At 36.0% G+C, this 17,094-nt stretch overlaps 3 protein-coding genes and 1 long non-coding RNA gene across 5 annotated transcripts; 2 read left to right on the top strand and 2 right to left on the bottom strand.

Annotated features, from left to right (window-relative positions):
• The first annotated feature begins 34 nt into the window (after positions 1 to 34).
• Positions 35 to 2,234, top strand: LOC124178006. Its single transcript, XR_006869706.1, has 2 exons — positions 35 to 154; positions 1,927 to 2,234. It is a non-coding gene; the product is annotated as an uncharacterized LOC124178006 (long non-coding RNA).
• LOC124178002 (syntaxin-16) lies at positions 89 to 2,618 on the bottom strand. Of its 2 annotated transcripts, none has more exons than XM_046561029.1 (5): positions 2,162 to 2,618; positions 1,819 to 2,037; positions 1,357 to 1,564; positions 604 to 869; positions 89 to 479 (listed from the first exon to the last, which is right to left on the bottom strand). In XM_046561029.1, the coding sequence occupies exons 1-5, from the start codon at positions 2,240 to 2,242 to the stop codon at positions 270 to 272; spliced, it is 984 nt and encodes a 327-aa protein (XP_046416985.1). In that variant the 5' UTR covers positions 2,243 to 2,618; the 3' UTR covers positions 89 to 269. The 2 variants fall into 2 exon arrangements, with proteins under 2 accessions (XP_046416985.1, XP_046416986.1); XM_046561030.1 differs by having other exon boundaries at positions 1,819 to 2,023.
• An 844-nt stretch (positions 2,619 to 3,462) lies between these two features.
• On the top strand, positions 3,463 to 15,938 carry LOC124178338. The gene is made up of 8 exons (XM_046561577.1): positions 3,463 to 4,339; positions 4,413 to 4,755; positions 4,895 to 5,047; positions 5,500 to 5,993; positions 11,182 to 11,730; positions 14,520 to 14,841; positions 15,017 to 15,175; positions 15,259 to 15,938. Exons 1-8 carry the CDS (start codon positions 3,962 to 3,964, stop codon positions 15,741 to 15,743), a joined length of 2,883 nt encoding a protein of 960 aa, XP_046417533.1. The 5' UTR covers positions 3,463 to 3,961; the 3' UTR covers positions 15,744 to 15,938.
• LOC124178005 (dynein light chain roadblock-type 2) lies at positions 7,955 to 8,899 on the bottom strand. The gene is made up of 3 exons (XM_046561033.1): positions 8,742 to 8,899; positions 8,600 to 8,678; positions 7,955 to 8,489 (listed from the first exon to the last, which is right to left on the bottom strand). The coding sequence occupies exons 1-3, from the start codon at positions 8,742 to 8,744 to the stop codon at positions 8,278 to 8,280; spliced, it is 294 nt and encodes a 97-aa protein (XP_046416989.1). The 5' UTR covers positions 8,745 to 8,899; the 3' UTR covers positions 7,955 to 8,277.
• Positions 15,939 to 17,094: the final 1,156 nt, after the last annotated feature.

The raw sequence follows: 17,094 nt of genomic DNA, 5'->3' as shown, positions 1-17,094 counted from the left end.
CATCTGATTGGTGGATACTTGAAATTCCACAACTTTTATTTTCATTTCAGCGAGCAGCACAATGACGCCAAGTAACTGGTTATATTCATTTAAATAAATAGTTGATAATTTATTAGCTGTCAGCATTACATATCATTATTATACTTGTACATAGGTACATACATACACATGAATTGTCTATGGATAAATTCGACATTGTAGTGATTAATTAATTAAATAACCATGGGACGATAATTACTTAATTCAGTGATATTATTAATACAATTGTACTAGGTTTTGAATATAACAAAGAGGAAGCTGAGGAATATTATACTAATTGTTAGCACCATAATACAGTATAATTTGCGATTCGCTCTTTGGTACGTATCAGCTTTTTTTAATTGCTTATAACCCTCTTGCACTTGTATCTGTGTCTGTTCAACGTTGTAGTCAATTCGGTCTAATACGCTACCTTGATCCTGAACCATGTGTGCCAGGTCCTACAAAAATCATAAGCAGATTGTTAGTAACGATTGTCCATTGGTTTGTTTTATTTGGTTGTATCAAAAATCTGCAAGTATTGTTGTATTGAAGCAAGGAAATAACTTCATGGTAAATCTCTACCTTAAATATATGATTTAGATCAGATATGCTCTGTACAATATGTCCGACTTCTTGTTCTCTTATCATTGCTTCTCTGGTCCGCTCTTCGTCATCAAATTCCAAAAGGACCTCTTGCTGCAACTGCCGTTCGTGTTGTTGTTCATAGTTACTTCCACCAACCTGGGCAAACTTTAAATCTGTTGCCCATGAATCCGATGGTTCAACAGAAACAAACTCTTGATCTTCCTCAAAGTACTGCCGACTTCTTTCTTCTCTCGAATTCAATTCTGTCATTAACATGGATTACATTTAGTTAAAGCCTGGATGACGATTGAATAATCTTTACACGATTATGTTGTGAATCAGATTCTGTGTTTCAGCCTTCAGATATTTAAACAAAGCCACGATCTTAACTGACATAAATTTGAGTTTTTCTTTTCGATGCGATCAAACCTAGATAGAAACATATAGACATATCAATGTCAATTTGCCCAAGAGAGAACTGCAGTTGCATTGAGTGAATAAAAGTAAAATCTATAAAATGGAGCATGCATCACTGAACAGAGATCTTTTGAACCTATTTCTTCTATGTTTTCTCCCCCAGCATTTTAGTAATGAATAAGATTCTGACTTTGATCAAACTTGAACATAACAATTTTTACTTGACTTGGAACATCGTGACTTGTAGTTGAATTTTAACACAGTGTTATGTACATCTTCAGGTTTAGGATTCTGGCTGAACAGATGATAAAATTATATCAATAGTGATAGTACGCTGTAAGTAGTGGCTTTGCGCAGCTCGATAGGATAACCCCAGCTCCTGGAGAGCAGTGGAAAGAGCTACTGCGGCACTGGCTGCAAGTCGACGTTCACTTGCTCTACTTTCTTGTCTGGCAGCTGTCTTGATAAGTTGCACTTGCCGATGGCCACTTGTAAATGCTCTTCCCATCTCTCTGGTCAATTGCTCCATCTGCCTTTCTTCCTGCACATGCCATACAAAATTATGCTCAACTTTTTTCAATAGAGCTATTTATTACAAATATTTACATTTAAAATCCCCTGAAATTAATTTTTTTCATTTGAAAAGAACATGATTATTCGCTGAAATCTATTTCAGGCAATAATATATTACAAGAGGCGGAAAAAGGTGGAAGGCAAATAATATGCTGATACTTAGATATTCCATTTACATTTCAATATGAATTGACTAGAGCCTTGTGCCAGCTCCAGTCATACCTGAGACGTGTCATCCAACGTTGGCCTGGTCAAATGCTTTGCATGAAGTTCCTTTAATTCAGCAAGCTTTGCTCGCAGTCTACTAAGGATGTATTGGGTTTCTTCCAGAGCATCAGACCATGCAGGTGGTGCATCTCCAGCCAAATTCAAACCCCCTAGCTCGACGTCACCTCCAGTCATTGATTCCGGGGCTACAAGAGCCATTCTGTCCGACAAATTCTGTGTTAAAATAGTAATTATCGCATGATGATTTGCTGTCAATTGGCATATGGTTAATCAAACCAAGTTTGAAGAAATTACTGTGGGCTAACATCAGTAAATGGATTAACGAAAATTTTCTTACTTGTTCAGAGTATATGTGTCGAGTCTGTGATGCATTGTTACGCATAAGAATAAAAGGTTCTGTTAAACTTCGAGTCGCCATTGTTTTATTACAGTACAGTCTTTATTAAGTCTGACTCTAAATATTTATCACTCTCTTTTTTTACACCTTGACAGCTCTAAGACCGAGCCGTCATCAACAGGGAGTCGCAGTCGTCATGTTTCTAACCATGGAATCTTTATTTTTCAACGAATCGATCCATTGTTCTGTAACATGCACGGCGAAACGTTTAGTTTCTCTTAAATGGGATATTCAAGGGCTTTCTGAAGTATCAGTTCCACCTTCATTGCTGGCCATGTAACATTTTATCTAAATTTAATAGAGTATACGACGAGCCTATCTTGGTTTCTATCCGTTTATGTGACTTATAATACCGAACATTGACTTGGGCATAGACGAAATAAATATTTCAAGACAAGTAACTAAACTTCATTATTTGATATAAAAAAGTAGATTAGGAATGTTGGCATGTTAACCGTCTGAAGTCAACGTCAATGGGTCGGTGAGAGAGAATAGTTGGTAATTGCAGGAAACTTCTATATTAACCGTTTCAGGCTCATCTAGCTTTCTTTCTAGGCACACTTTCGGCGAGCCTTTCACCCGTATTCATAGTCCTTCTTTGAGAAACAAGGATACCTTGTTCCTCATTTCACGTTTCACGAACAAGGAATCCTTGTTCCTCAAGGAAGGACTATGAATACGGGTGTAAGTTCATATAACGATTTTAGCAATGAGTTCATGCACGATCAGATCGAAAATCACGCAAATGTATGGCAACTACGGTGCAAACGTGCACGGGGCATTCAATAGATGTAAAGTCACGTAACATTTTAACAGGCACGACCATAAATTCTCTGTTAAATTTTCTGATCCTATGAAGGCAACATACGATGTGATATTCTCGCCATGATTCCTACCTGACTCAAACAGGGTTGCCGAACCGTTCGAATGGTCATTCCGTAAAAGATAAGTCTGTAAGTTTCAAGCAAAATGTCCAGATACACGTTCATACGAATCAATTGGTTTTATATAGCAATTGCACTCTTTGTCCTTGAAATCTTCCACTTTATAATAAAATACATGGGAAAAGTATAAAGACTATTACCTAAGGACTTAGAATTAGATTGAATTGGTATAAAACACATCAATTTTCTTTGGCCATTGGAAAGTGCTTAGAAGAGACAGACCGATTTTAATTTTCATTGAACTGATAAATCAGCTAGCTAATGATAAGAATGGGGTAGCATGAGAGTTGCGTGACGTAGCTGGCACGAATGGCACAAAATAATTTCATACGCCGTAGGCACTGATATAGTTATATTGCCAATGGCATACATATTTTTACTGGTGCATTGGTGTGTATTGTGGTTAAATAATGAGTATAACGAGATGACAGGGTGGTATCAGTGCTTTAACAAGATGATTTATTGCAATTTTCACCATTTTGTTAGCTGGAAGCAAACTAAAAAACATCGAACGAAATTATACTTTTTCGCGGATACGTAATACCGATGCTGGTGTAAAATGATTGTCAAAAGAGTCCACGCGGAGACGCTTCAAAGTTTAAAGACCTTGACATTTTTTCGATCTAATTTTGATCTGTCGCAGTAATATGTCGCCTCTGGCAAAACGTGCGGGAGGGGGGGCGTAGAAGTCGGAAAAAGGGGTGGCTAGCTAAAAGCGAAACGTCTGGTATTCAGGGTAATTTCAGTGCAACTCTTTTTTCTAGCAACTATAAATATATTAATATAATTCGAACAAATGCGTGGAATTCATTTGAACATGCTATCACCGGTGCGCATCCATGAAGCCAGGAGGACACATGAAGGTGTGGAAAGTTTGCGAGGGAGGTTAGGCAACAACTGCGCTGAGAACACTGACAATCCAGAAAGTTGCATTGAGTATGACGATGAAACCGACCAACCAGATGAAAGTGCCAGTGTAACACGTTGGGATATAATATTTCTGAGTTTCTCTATCGTTACCCATATTTTCGATATCGGAGCTGACATCAACTTAGCGGCTCGATATCTGATCTATAACAAGATAACGTATTTTGCTTGGACTGTAGTGTTCATAATTTTTCCGACATTTGTAAATACGTTCATCAGCTTCAGAATAAATTACCAGGACCGCCAGGTGGATATAGCTGCATATATGGTCTACCATTCGTCTCCAAAAATCTGTTATTTATTCTTATGTTTACTTATAGCTCGGCCTAATCCCTGTCAACGAGGATGGAAAGCAAGGTGGTATGATAACGGCAACAACTAGGGCTGCAAGGAGAAAGACATGGTGCATTTTGGTGCTTTTGTTTCAATTTGCTCCAGTTCTCCGCTACTGGGATAGTCTTAGATATGCGATGAAAGCACGAAGGTGCAAAAAAGCTGGGGACCTAGTCGGACAACGGCGATATTATCTGAAAATGATTAAGGAAGATCAGAATGTTGCACTGCTCAGAGTTTTCGAATGTTTCCTCGAGGCTGCACCTCAGCAAATCCTTCAACTTACCATTCTGCTTAAAGATGATGATTTATCTGAATTGACTTTTCAATGTACGTATAGATACATATCGTGCAGAGATGTAGCATCGATGTATCATTTATTCAAGATGTACTTTTTTCATCATACTTACATATTTTCATACTACACTTGGGATTATATTTGATTCTTATTTTTTTTTCAAATCTGCAGTGTTGCAGATAGGCAGCGTATGCAGCTCCCTTGTGAGCATGGGTTGGTCTATGGCGAGTTATCATCGAACAATCCGTTTGGCTCAACATGACAAACCAAACATTGACCTTGTTGGAACAATTCTTCAATTCTTGTGGCATTTCTGTGTTACTGGTAAAAATGATTTCATAAATTAATGACGGTTGAGAGAGAATGTGGGTGGATGAAATGAACTCTGAAAGTCTTTTTCAATACAAATATTAAAAATCAGTGAAAGAATATTATTGGACAGTTCTTTGTTCTCCATTTCTGTTTTCGTTAGTTTGATATACTTTCAAAATATGTGTCCATTGAGTTTATGATGTAAATTTTGTGTCATGCTTGTGATTTATTTTGCAATATAGAGGGTGAGAAATGTAGAACAAAATTCATAGAGATGACGAAAGATCTGCTGTAAATAGTCATCTGCATTTGTTCGGGTAAACAATAACTGAGGGACATAGGAAAAACATTAATTATTAATATTTTGTTATACATTTTACGCAAATATGTAATTAAAAATACTAGTGTTGAAGCATGAAGTCGTAAAAATCGCAATTCTAACATTTCTTCAATTCTATTTGCAGTGTCACGCATCTTGTCGATCAGCGTTGTTGCAAGCATGCAGCCCTTATATACAGGGCTAGCCTGTGCTTGTCATTGGGCAATCATGACTACCTGGTTGGCTGCAGAGCCTGGCGGAGCAGCAGAATTTTGCCGTGACGTAAATAACTCGCCACTCTCCCCATTGACAGTACTCGAGAGAATAAGATCTGCACTTTTTGCTGCTGTGCTTGGCACCGTATATGTATTCACATACCTGAATCCAACCGATGGTCATACTTTTGTCAGACACTTATTTTACTATGCATTATGCTCCGTAGAGAACGGGGCTGCCGCAGCTTTATGGGCTACGGAAGCCAATCAGAAGCTCCGAGATCGTTGGTATTTCGAATTTTTGATAGTTCTTTGTACTGTACCATTTTGTATAGGTATCGCAGCCATGATACTTTACTACGTGTATTTTCACCCCACAACTAAACGCAAAAACTCCCCCCCTGAACAAGTCACTGCAGTCAGTTGACACATTATTCGTAGTAGCGTTCATTTCTCATCGATCTTATTTTTTGTACCATGCAATTTATTTGAAATAACATGTATACTCCATGCTTCGAAAATCTCTATTTCTCTCTATCTAAACACATGACTATGTACATCTGTCAAACATAGAATGTTTTTTTTTTTTGTTTGCTCATCAGATTATCATAAAATTTGCAAGTCTGTGATATGCCCATTTATCACGTTCTACATTTGCTGGAGCTGCAGCATTCTAAATTTCCTAGTAATTACCTATTTATATAGTAAATATTTCAAACATAGAATTTCTTTTTTGTTTTCTTGTCAGGTTATAAAATTTGCACGTCTGTGATATGCCCATCTATCACGTTTCGCATTCGCTAGAGCTACGGCATTCTAAATTTCCTAGCAAGTACTTATTTCTTTCATAACGATTGATATTCAGGACGTTCAAAATACCTGTAACGTTCAGCACGGATCATTTTGACTCATGAAAAAAAAATTTCTTTCGAACAAACCAAAGCCCCGCGAACAAATACTAGTTGATGAAAAAGGTTGCAGAATGGCTTCCTGAGGTAGTTAAATTTAGTTTTAAATTAAATGTAGTTTTATATATATATACTTTAATAACTAGTAATTTACTCACTATACTGATGTACTATATTATTGAAGAATTTATTAACGGAAAGAGATGGGGATTTTTTGTGTGATACGTTCTGAATGTCTAACTAGGAAAACAGATCATCGCCGCTATTGGCCGGTACAGCAGCAGTAGTATTATTAAAGAATCTCTTGTTACTTTATTGTATTATTTAATACGTTTACTGCAGCGTATTTTAGATTGTATATTATTTACTATTAGACAGGGCATGTATCGCCAGTAATACATGTCCCAGCAAACGCATGGATTATAATGCGATTTAGTTTTAGTACCATCGCAACTCATCCATCAAATCATTTCGAAATTTGGTTGCAGAAAGATATGGTGCAACAAGTATACCTAGTTGCTATCAATCTTCTTCTTGAACTCCAATGAAGTTTAATCTCACAATCAAACAATATATCCAAATGATTGATATTACATAACCTGATTGGATGATAATTGGATTGAAGAAGAATTTAGTTTTCAAAAGGTCGTGAACACCTAGAAAATTATCTTCAAAAATTGAAGCGCCCTCACTTTACAGTAAATCGAATTTACAGTATTCGAATCTACAACGTGACGTATGTTCTGATATAAATATATAGGGTGGCTCTAATTAGATTCTTTCTGCTATTACACATAGATTATTTAAGAATTATTTTTTAAGAATTTTATCTTTGAAGCCCATAAAAACATGCAAACCTAAGACTTCTTCTAGTAAGCTCTAGTTATAAAATTATATCCTTTTGCAAAAAGTGGCACAAAGATGGGATGGTGGAATATTGATAGATTAAGTAGAAGGCTGACTTACGTGCTCCTTCAGTACACATGTATATATTTATATTATACAAATATTCTTGTGTGAGGTGATTACAATAATGGTATAAATAGTTGGAATATCAAGTTCCTGCTAACTCTTTATAATATTGTGAAGTATGCCTTATTCGTACAATCATTGATATGGGTAAAAATCATACCCAGTTGCATTTCAGTGTTTGAATAATTTTTTTTTGTTGATCTGATTTATTTTTCTTGAGTGATATTTTACTAATGATTTACATAGAATCTAGTCCAGCTTATATTAAAAAATGCCATAGTAGGTCATTTTGAACAATATCGTAATGTGAATGAATACTTTAAAGGTTGAAACAGTTATAATTTGTATCTCCATCGCATTTCAAAGCTCAAGTATTTGTCAATTTTGACGAAACTTTACTTTCTACCCAATTTTAAAGAATCTAGTGAATTGTAAATATATCGTTAATGTAAGTGCATGTCGTTTTGATACGTACTCAAAGTCATTACGCAAATAACAACAAATGTATTTATAATAAACTTTATTTATATCAAATATCGTCGACATACACTCAACAATTTTAAATTCACCAACATTTTCTTACATTGAAATAAATTATAAACAATACATAATGGACAATTAATGTATATAAATTATTTAAAATTGTGCCAACAGTTTGACAAGAGCACTAGAGAATGTGAGATGACGAGAAGAACGGTATTAAATTTTTAGCAGCGTGCTCAGTTAAATTAACTTTTAGTATCTAATTAGAGCAGCGTTGCTCATATAAATTATGTATTACAAAATTGCATGCAAGGCGCAAAAAGAATGCAAAAATAATTTATTCTGTCAATCGACAGGATTTTGCACAACTATAAGTATAAATTCTTTATCCGGGGCGACCATCACCTCATGCTTCTTGCTTCGGATTCGCAAGAAAGTGAGATCATTAGTGGGATCCAGATCCCGTACCACTGAACGAGCTTTGTCGGATAGCTGACTAATCAGCCCTGCATATTGAATTGTTGTCGTGTTGTCTAACGTCGATTTTATTGGAATTCCTACAATCATTATCTCGTTCAATATAATTTTAGTTGATTTTCGAAGTAACCGAATTTGTTTTGTTCTTTCAGTAATAAATTAAAATACACAAGACAGTGAAATGGTTAACCTTCAGAGTTGACTACAATCGTTCCAACCACTCCCTTGTGGGATTGAATACGCTTCATGGTTTCCTCGACTTCTTGTGCCTGTAGAGAGAGAAGTTATTATAGATGCATCATTTATTTACTCATTGAATTATATTGACGTACCATTTTTACAGATTAAATTTCAAACCGCAATTTTTCTGTTAAACGTCAGTGTTAACTCTTCCGTCTTTACGGTATATTTCCAAGGCAACGGGCAGTCTTACTAGTCGATATTTTCAGAATGGTTTAGGTTACGATGACGTCATAGTAGTAAGATAGCCAGTGTTCGTAAACGCATCGGATACATTTACTACGGGCAAGCTCCACGCGGCTAATTTATGGCCGAGGAGACTGATATAATAGCTTTCTGTAATACCGGTTTGTCTATGTACCGATGCAAAAACGCGTTGCCGATAACGTTGTCTTACAGAGATTTCAGGGTTTACGCCTTGACCGCCATGACGTAGCGTGCAACGGTAATTCAGTAAAAATTTGACTGTTTAGTGCGCAGCTCGCCTGATTTTCTGACGAGTAAAAACTTACTTTCGAGAGGAACTGATGAATTTATTGAAAAAGGAACAGATATAAAACATTTCGATCATTTTTTAACTCGATTATGTAATCGGTAACATTGTACAAGCCTTGACACAATACATAAAACACTCCAATTGCACCTGTTTGAATACTGAGTAGATGGATTTTGGACAGGAAATTTTAATAAAATGCTGTGGTCTTTTATCTGATTACAGAATTAAACTACAGCATAATTGATCGAGGTTAGTGATCATCTCAATTGATCTCTGGCAATAAATGTTGGAAAACAAAATGCAGAAGCTGAACAGGTCACAATGTTGTGGTAGAATAAAAAACCGGTATGAATTTAAAATCATTCCCGATTATACTATCACACCACTTTTACTTTCAATTTAAAAAATTTATCTCTGAGTTGAAATTTATTGCTATCCAGTCCTTGATTATATTTTGTAAAAAAAATCGTCAATTTCCAATGGTCTGTGTATGAATTTGGAAGGTGAAATAGTAATCAGATATTGTTTTCTCTTACCTGATTACAGGGACAGCCTACATTGTATCACTATTGATCGCGTTTAGCGATGCTCCAAATGAAGTAACCCGATTAATTGATCTCTGAGAAGAAAGTGAAAACTAGACCAACCATTATAGCGAATGAAACTAGAAGGTATGTACTTTAATTAAGAAATAATCGATTTTATCGTAAATGATGTCAGTTAGTAAGTTTGCACGTATTTAGGTAAGGGTATTTCTCTAGGATTAGTCTAGTTAGGATTAGTCTAACGCAGCGTATCTATCAGTAGAAATAATGTAGTGAAAAACTGTTGCCGCGAATGATATGGTTGGCTCGACATAGGTTTCGTCAGTTTAGGCACTTCCGTCGTTATTGCTAATCATCCGTTTATCTATGTCAGCTAATCAATTTTTTCCCCTTTTTTGCAAATTATATACTTTATCCCATCTAATTGTAAGCTGAGTATAATTTTTTTGTCTGTTTCAGCTACTCAATTTTATTCACTGAACTGCTTTGAACAGAACTTTGTAGTCAAGAATCTATTCGAATAATCATCTGTATATGATTTGTTAATCGATGAATGAAAAATTTCTTCCGATACTTATTCCGTTGGAAGTAATATGCCGGTGGCTGTTAGAATACATTTTTTTCAAATGATTGTTACAGAAATATCTAAATACCTATATTTTTATGGAACAATCGATTTTGAGGTTCCCTTGGAACCCATTCTCGCCCTTTTCCATACTATTCACCGTACTGTCTTTAACTTCGTTAAAATACAAGCCTAGTATTAAATTTTTGAAAATTATTAATAACTCTCAATGGAGATTAAGACGCAGTACGGTCAGCACAGTGCTTTATAATCGATATGCCGATCGCATACCGAAAGTCTACGACAAATAACGCGATGAGCAGTTCTACTCAAGCACTTCTGTGCGAGGATATTACTTTTGATCACAGCTAGAGTCGAGTAGAAATAGCCAGTAGAATGCTAAAGAGCGTTGGCTTGGTTAAACATATGATTATGTTGTAGCTCAAGTCGACCGCTCCGGCTAAGAATATAAGTGCTGTTCTAGGTATTAGGAGTTTGATGCACGTGTCAGAAAGCACTGCGAATAGTGTTTTTATTATCCAGAGTGGTCGAAGTGATCGCTGATTCATTGGGAGAAAATTAAATAATTTGGATCGCGGTCGAAGAATGTTGAAATGTTGAGTTAGCGGATAAATTCTGCAGTATTACGTATTCGTGAATGTTAGCGCCGCCAAACTTGTGATCGCGAACCATTTGGTTGTGTCGGTTGCGTGAGACGCTTCTGGATGAATTTCGAAGAAACGTCGTTACACCAGATTGCGTATCATTGCGAAAGTTATTTGTCGAGATATTTTTTCACTTCGTGAGTATTGGTGATATATATATATACCGGCTTATTGCAACTCGGAGTCACTTCGAGCGTCGCAACCATCAGAAAAGTTTGTACAGTACAGTGTAATACAGTGTAATATGAGATTGATCCGTGATCGATTATTATACCATACTCCAACATGTCAGATAAGCAAATTGGCATGGACTTACAAAAAGCGATTAAAACGGACGTACTACGAGCCGTTACAACAGATGTGCAACAGCAGTTAGAAACGAACGTGCAACAACAATTCAAAATAGACGAGCAAAAGGACTTGGATAACTCTGTAAAATTCAATATGACTGGAATGACAATAAACACAGACGGCAATAACAACGAGAGTGAAAGTACCGTGAATTTAACAGTAGTTGATCCACAAAATGCATGCGATGAGAGCAATCCATTCGCACCCAGAAAGAAACCAGATAATGCAAGGTCAAATGATAACGCCGTCGACGAAACACCCAGCGTTTCAAATTTTACACTGGCGTGTAATGCTGGGTCCATTGTGATGTATTTCATCTTCTTAACCGGCAATATTCGGCTTGTGATCGAGTATTGGACATCCGATAAGAAGGAATACCTAATTTTTATGATCGTGCTGCTCATACTGACATCGGTAATAATCCCCGGGGTCAGTGCAAAAATGCAGTATTATGAGGTGGTAAGTCACGATTTCTACCGTTGCGACGAAAGCTGATGCAAGAAGAGTGCAAGTTTCGGACGCAATATTTATGTTTCGCAATACATTCTAAATGATCCAGTCTTCTCATCGCAGTATGCTTATATAATTTGAAGTACTCGATCCAGTTCCGAGAATTTGCACGGTATGACATACAGTTGTTTCATAATGCAAAAGAAATGTATTGTGCGTTGCAGCGAAGCTCGTTGGATCATTATGAAAATACTCAAGTTGATTCAATTGCTTTTCGTATCTATATTCACATTCTGAATGTTATGATGCAATATTCTATTATCAATGGGAAACCCAGCAACGTATCAAAGAGAACGTTCAGATGATTCTAACGATTCTGTATTTTGGTTTTGTATATACTTTACCTGTCTATATTTTAAATTTCTCTGAAACAGATTTTCGCGTTTTTCAATATTCGTCGTTGCTATCCGTCTATTTTCTGATCCTTCCACATCTTTCACCGTGCCCCATGTATTTGCAAAAATACATGTTTTCAATCCTTATCCGTATAAAATTTTTGGATTTACTTTTGTGTAGGTATTACATGTGAATATAAGTAATTTTCTAGATTAGTCACAGTAGTACAGACTGATAATTCGACGATTAATTTCACACACGAGTAATTAAATTTTCTATTCGTACTTCGAATTGAGAGTCAATGGCTTTTATGAAATTTACTGATTTCTTACGTCATTTGCATTTTTGTTTTTTCGTGATTTTAAATGATGAGTCAAAATACCATTGTTACCCAAATCATTTATTTCTTTGTAATACACGTACATATATTCGAATACGATGAAAATAATTGTAATATTTACTGTAGTCACTAGGGTTGTCCTTGAAAAGGTTATTTTTGAATATCGAACGGGTTACACCCCAAATCGGTTCCAAATAAATGCACAATAATTTGTGTAAAACCTGAGCGTCGTAACTCAACTGGAAGGGGTGAGCATAAATCCATTTTCAGTTTTGAATTTGGACGGAAACTGCTAATTATCACTGACGATGAAAAAATTATAGCTTCGTGCGTTGATGCTACTAAAACAATTCAAAACTTGACAGAAACACTATTCGAATATTGGCTAAGAAAAAAGTGACGAATAATATTTAATTACAAATCAACCAAGTAACTTATTATTGCCGATTCGCATTCGCCCCGCCTCCACCACGCCAACCCTTCTTTGTAGATAGAGAAAAACACTGTCAGGGTGAAAAAATCGAAATTCACTATATTCGAGTAAGTATTTGTTGCTAGTGCAGGCCTTGTGCGTCTTACAATTTCGAAAATGTGGGTGTGAATAGGATGATTTCAAACCAATTTCGAGTTGACTTCGTGTGGTTTAGGCGGATTTCGGTGTCATATCGAGGTGATTTCGACGAGGTTTCCAAAGCGATTCCAACTGTTGTGAATTGATTTCAGCTGACTTCAATCTACTGTTCTTAGTTGCTTTCAATTGATTTCGGGTGTTTTCAACTGATTTCGGGCGTTTTCAACTGATTTCGGGTGTTTTCAACTGATTTCGGGTGATTTCAACTGGTTTCAGTTGATTTGAACCAATTTGAACTCACTGAAGCTGATATCAGCTCAATTCAGGTGTTTGCTGACCTATAGTATATCAATAAACTGTCATTTCTTTATCACATCGAGCGTCTTTTAACTGATTTCAAACTGGGGTGTACAGTCAATTTCAAACGTAAGTATCCCGACGTCTTTTGCTATTAGACTTGGAAGATTCGTATTATATTTTCAAATTTTATACAGAACGTTATGTTTTACACTACAAACAGAAGTCTTTCGAGGAGAGTGACAAGTGACAATAACAGGTATCGAACAAAAAACGGGCGCATTCTTATGTTTTTCGTCTACTTTTGTTCAGTTTTTTTCGTATCATAAATAATTTGTACAATCAAATTTGAAAACTACTAATGGAAGGCACCCATTACTTGAATTTGGCGCTCTGTATCTTTCTGGTAAATGAAATAATGAGACATCTTCTCTATGACAACAGGCCGATTCGCTATCGCGACGCGCTTGTTGCAGCCACTCGAAAAATACTGTACACTTATTATACAAAACAGTGAACGTTATTCCGAGTCAGCCGAGGACGTTTTGTATTTTTCTATGCTGCACTTCGAACATAATAGAATAAATTATTAGCTAAAAATATTGAAAGTTAAAAAAGTAATAATTTTTTTAAAACCTCTTCTTTCATGAGTGACAGCATTGAAAAATTTTGTCAAGTATGCCGTTTATTGGATTTCTATCCGAATTTTAATTTCATAACTGAATTTAGTAGTGATAATGAATTTGAATACCATCTAAAGACCTTAAGGCTTATCCATGATTTCTTTGTTACTATATCGTCAATAGTTCAGAAGGTACAACAGTTTGATGGTGGTTCTGGGTGAGAACTGAACCAGTGCCGCAACGGTGATCGAAAACATGCATGTGTTAAGGAAGGATCAATTGTCAAAGGACTATTCCGAAACTTAGAATATTTAAAAATTATGAAACTTGTTTGTGAAAGAATTGCCGTATTACAGTGAAATTCAAAACCCTGTAAATTCTTTATCCTTGCGAATTCGATACATACTGTACCAATTCCACGTATAGTGCCCATCAATTTCAATGATTGACTGAGAGTAATCAATTTTTATAAATGTTTGCATTCTCCTTTATACCTGCAAGTAATTTTCTAAATTCATTGACACTATTTCAAAAGTGCGTGTAGATAAAGAAAATAATTTCCATTTACCAGGAAACATCGACAACGGAGGTGGAAAATCTAAGAAAGAAAAGAAGCCGGTTGGATAAACTAGCCAATCTTAAGGTACCATTCTGGCTGGCTGTTCTTTTCCAACTTGATGTGCTCTTGCGCTGCGTACGCCACCTGTGTCATGGATTAGCCGTCCGAATGTACGGGGCGAAGGGAAATTTGGAGAAGCAATATGGTTGGTACGATGCGATGCTCAAGGACAATGCGGATCTAGCGCTGCTTGACCTGATCAGAAGTTTCGTGGCCTCAGCACCGCAGCTCATTCTACAGCTGACCCTTTTTTTCGACCAGGGGTTGGATTCAGGTACGGTTTACGTTCGAAAGCTCCGTGGCATTCTTAATTAATGCACATTTTACTGACTGTAGTTACCAAATTTACCGTTCACTCTTCTCGTCTTACAATTTAAATTACGAAGATTGAGGTGATATTAATTTTTCCGATCGACCAAAATCCTACTGATTGATATTTGAATTTACAGTACCTTTGTGGAAGATATTTACCTGGAGTATTACCGTGATCTGCCTCGGCTTGGCAATGAATACATATCATTGCGCGGTTCGCTTGCCCCAACCGGACAAGCGTCGGATAACTAAACTCGGAGAGGTTTTCATGTCCCTGTGGTATTGTTGTACAATTGGTAAGAGTACAATTGAGCCTCTTTGAGACGAAACTGGGAATTAAACCGTATTTTTTACAATAAATTGATCATGAATTTTCAAGGTGCTCGGATCCTTCTAATCGCCATCACAGCAAGCAAATGGCCATCATACACGTTGCTCGGTTGCACGGTCAATTGGTTGGGATGGACTACGTGGATATACGTACAGAAGAATGGAGTGCTGAACTTTTGTCGCGATCGGACAAAATCTGAACCAACCGAACCGACGCGTCTCGAATTATTAGGGACATTCCTTTTTTCAGCCGTCATAGCTGTAGTCTACATGTTCACTGCAGTCATTTTGAAAGATGGGTCCACTTTCCTTAGGTACTGCTTTTACTATGGGCTAATGACACTGCAAAATGGAGCAATGCTCATACTTTTCCTATATTTCAGCAGTACACCTGTTGAAAACTATTTGATTTTAGATGCGTCTTGTATTCTCGCCATGACATTGTTTTTCATTGGCATTGCTGCCATGATGATGTATTATCTATTTTTCCAACCAACAGTGAAAATCACATACGTAACATGCTCTCCAGTATAAATTACTACTGTTAGTCTCGTGTTCAATGCAACTTTTCCAGTTGTATTATTACCCGTGTTTTTTATGTATAAGTTTTTTTTAACCACTGTCAATGCTGTTAAAATGTTAGAAAATTGAATGATGATACGTTTAATACTGATAATACTTTTATACATGTGTATTTTACACCAAAAATAAATGAATATATTATATGTATAAATTTTGTATCGAAACTGTGAATGAAAGATAAAAATCGTATTTCGATATTTGTGTGGTAACGTCGTACGCTTGCAGAGTTAATGCGTACTTGTTTGTGCATTCTACGTTTTTGCATTTTCTCGAAAAGTTATATTAATTTTTGTTGCTTTTGCTTAAAGGAACATATTCGCTTATAGCCTGTGTTTTCAGCTTTTGGCCGTTACTTTCAGATTTTGATAGTCAGCTTTGGGTATAAGAGTCGCCCCCAACGAAAAACTGCTTAAAAACGTTTCTGTATTCGAACATGAGAATCTCGGATCTGCGATTCTTCGTACGAATGTTCGCACAAATAATATAAATGAATGAAAATAACAATAATGTAGTGTAATGTAATGTGATGTTTATTTAGCTGATCGTGGGACAAAGTCCCCTAAGGACTATAAGGCAAAGATACAATGAATACAATGAGTATAAAGTGTACAACAGAATAAGTTGAATACAAAAACCTTCAAATAAAGTTAAGAACATAAATCTTCAATAGAATATAGCAGCAATATATACGGTTAGTTCCGAGATGTTGGTTATTTTTGTGTCTTTTGGAAAAAAATAGTAAAGAATGAAGAATAATTTTTTTTAGAATGACTGCAGTTATGTTTCAAAATGTGTTCTCTGTGGCGCACTGAATTTCGAACATTCGATGAACTTCGAATACAATGAACTTTCTCATTAATACCGTGTAAGCGTGTTAAGAGTTCGGGACAAAGTTGGCAATACGTGACGGATGAACGTCGTTGCACTTTGTTTTCACAGATAGTCCTGTGCAAGTTTAAACAATCAACGATTTTCTGTAAAAACATCTCTCCCCTGGCATATGACAGGGGAAATACAAAATGAACAGGAGATGCGTAGATAGTAAAATATATATATATATGTATATATTTATGTACAATCCAAGAGAGGGATGATTTTATGTTGCGTTATGTTGAGGAATCTTTTGAGTTCCAAGATTTTTAATTAATTTTATACATTCCATCTCAGGTAGTATATGGAACGACAAGTCTAATCATTATATATGTAATTATACAAAATATATGGAAACGAATTAAAAGTATCATACAAATTAAATAAATATATTATATATTCGTATTTTCGAGTTTTTTATTTTATTCACTCA

The sequence above is a fragment of the Neodiprion fabricii genome, chromosome 3 (assembly GCF_021155785.1).
Source record: "Neodiprion fabricii isolate iyNeoFabr1 chromosome 3, iyNeoFabr1.1, whole genome shotgun sequence".
NCBI classification, from domain to species: domain Eukaryota; kingdom Metazoa; phylum Arthropoda; class Insecta; order Hymenoptera; family Diprionidae; genus Neodiprion; species Neodiprion fabricii.
This window is presented reverse-complemented; position numbering and strand designations above follow the sequence as displayed.

Bases quoted from the DNA above. Each gene is read 5' to 3' on its own strand.
- LOC124178002 (XM_046561029.1), bottom strand. From the start codon at position 2,242: ATGGCGACTCGAAGTTTAACAGAACCTTTTATTCTTATGCGTAACAAT. The intron at 1,565-1,818 runs GTATGACTGGAG...TGGCATGTGCAG, and splicing joins CGTTGGATGACACGTCTCAG to GAAGAAAGGCAGATGGAGCA. The intron at 870-1,356 runs GTACTATCACTA...TGTTAATGACAG, and splicing joins GCAAAGCCACTACTTACAGC to AATTGAATTCGAGAGAAGAA.
- LOC124178338 (XM_046561577.1), top strand. From the start codon at position 3,962: ATGCGTGGAATTCATTTGAACATGCTATCACCGGTGCGCATCCATGAA. The intron at 5,994-11,181 runs TGACACATTATT...ATTGATCCGTGA, and splicing joins AACAAGTCACTGCAGTCAGT to TCGATTATTATACCATACTC. The intron at 15,176-15,258 runs GTAAGAGTACAA...TGAATTTTCAAG, and splicing joins GTGGTATTGTTGTACAATTG to GTGCTCGGATCCTTCTAATC.
- LOC124178005 (XM_046561033.1), bottom strand. The intron at 8,490-8,599 runs GTTAACCATTTC...TAATGATTGTAG, and splicing joins GATTGTAGTCAACTCTGAAG to GAATTCCAATAAAATCGACG.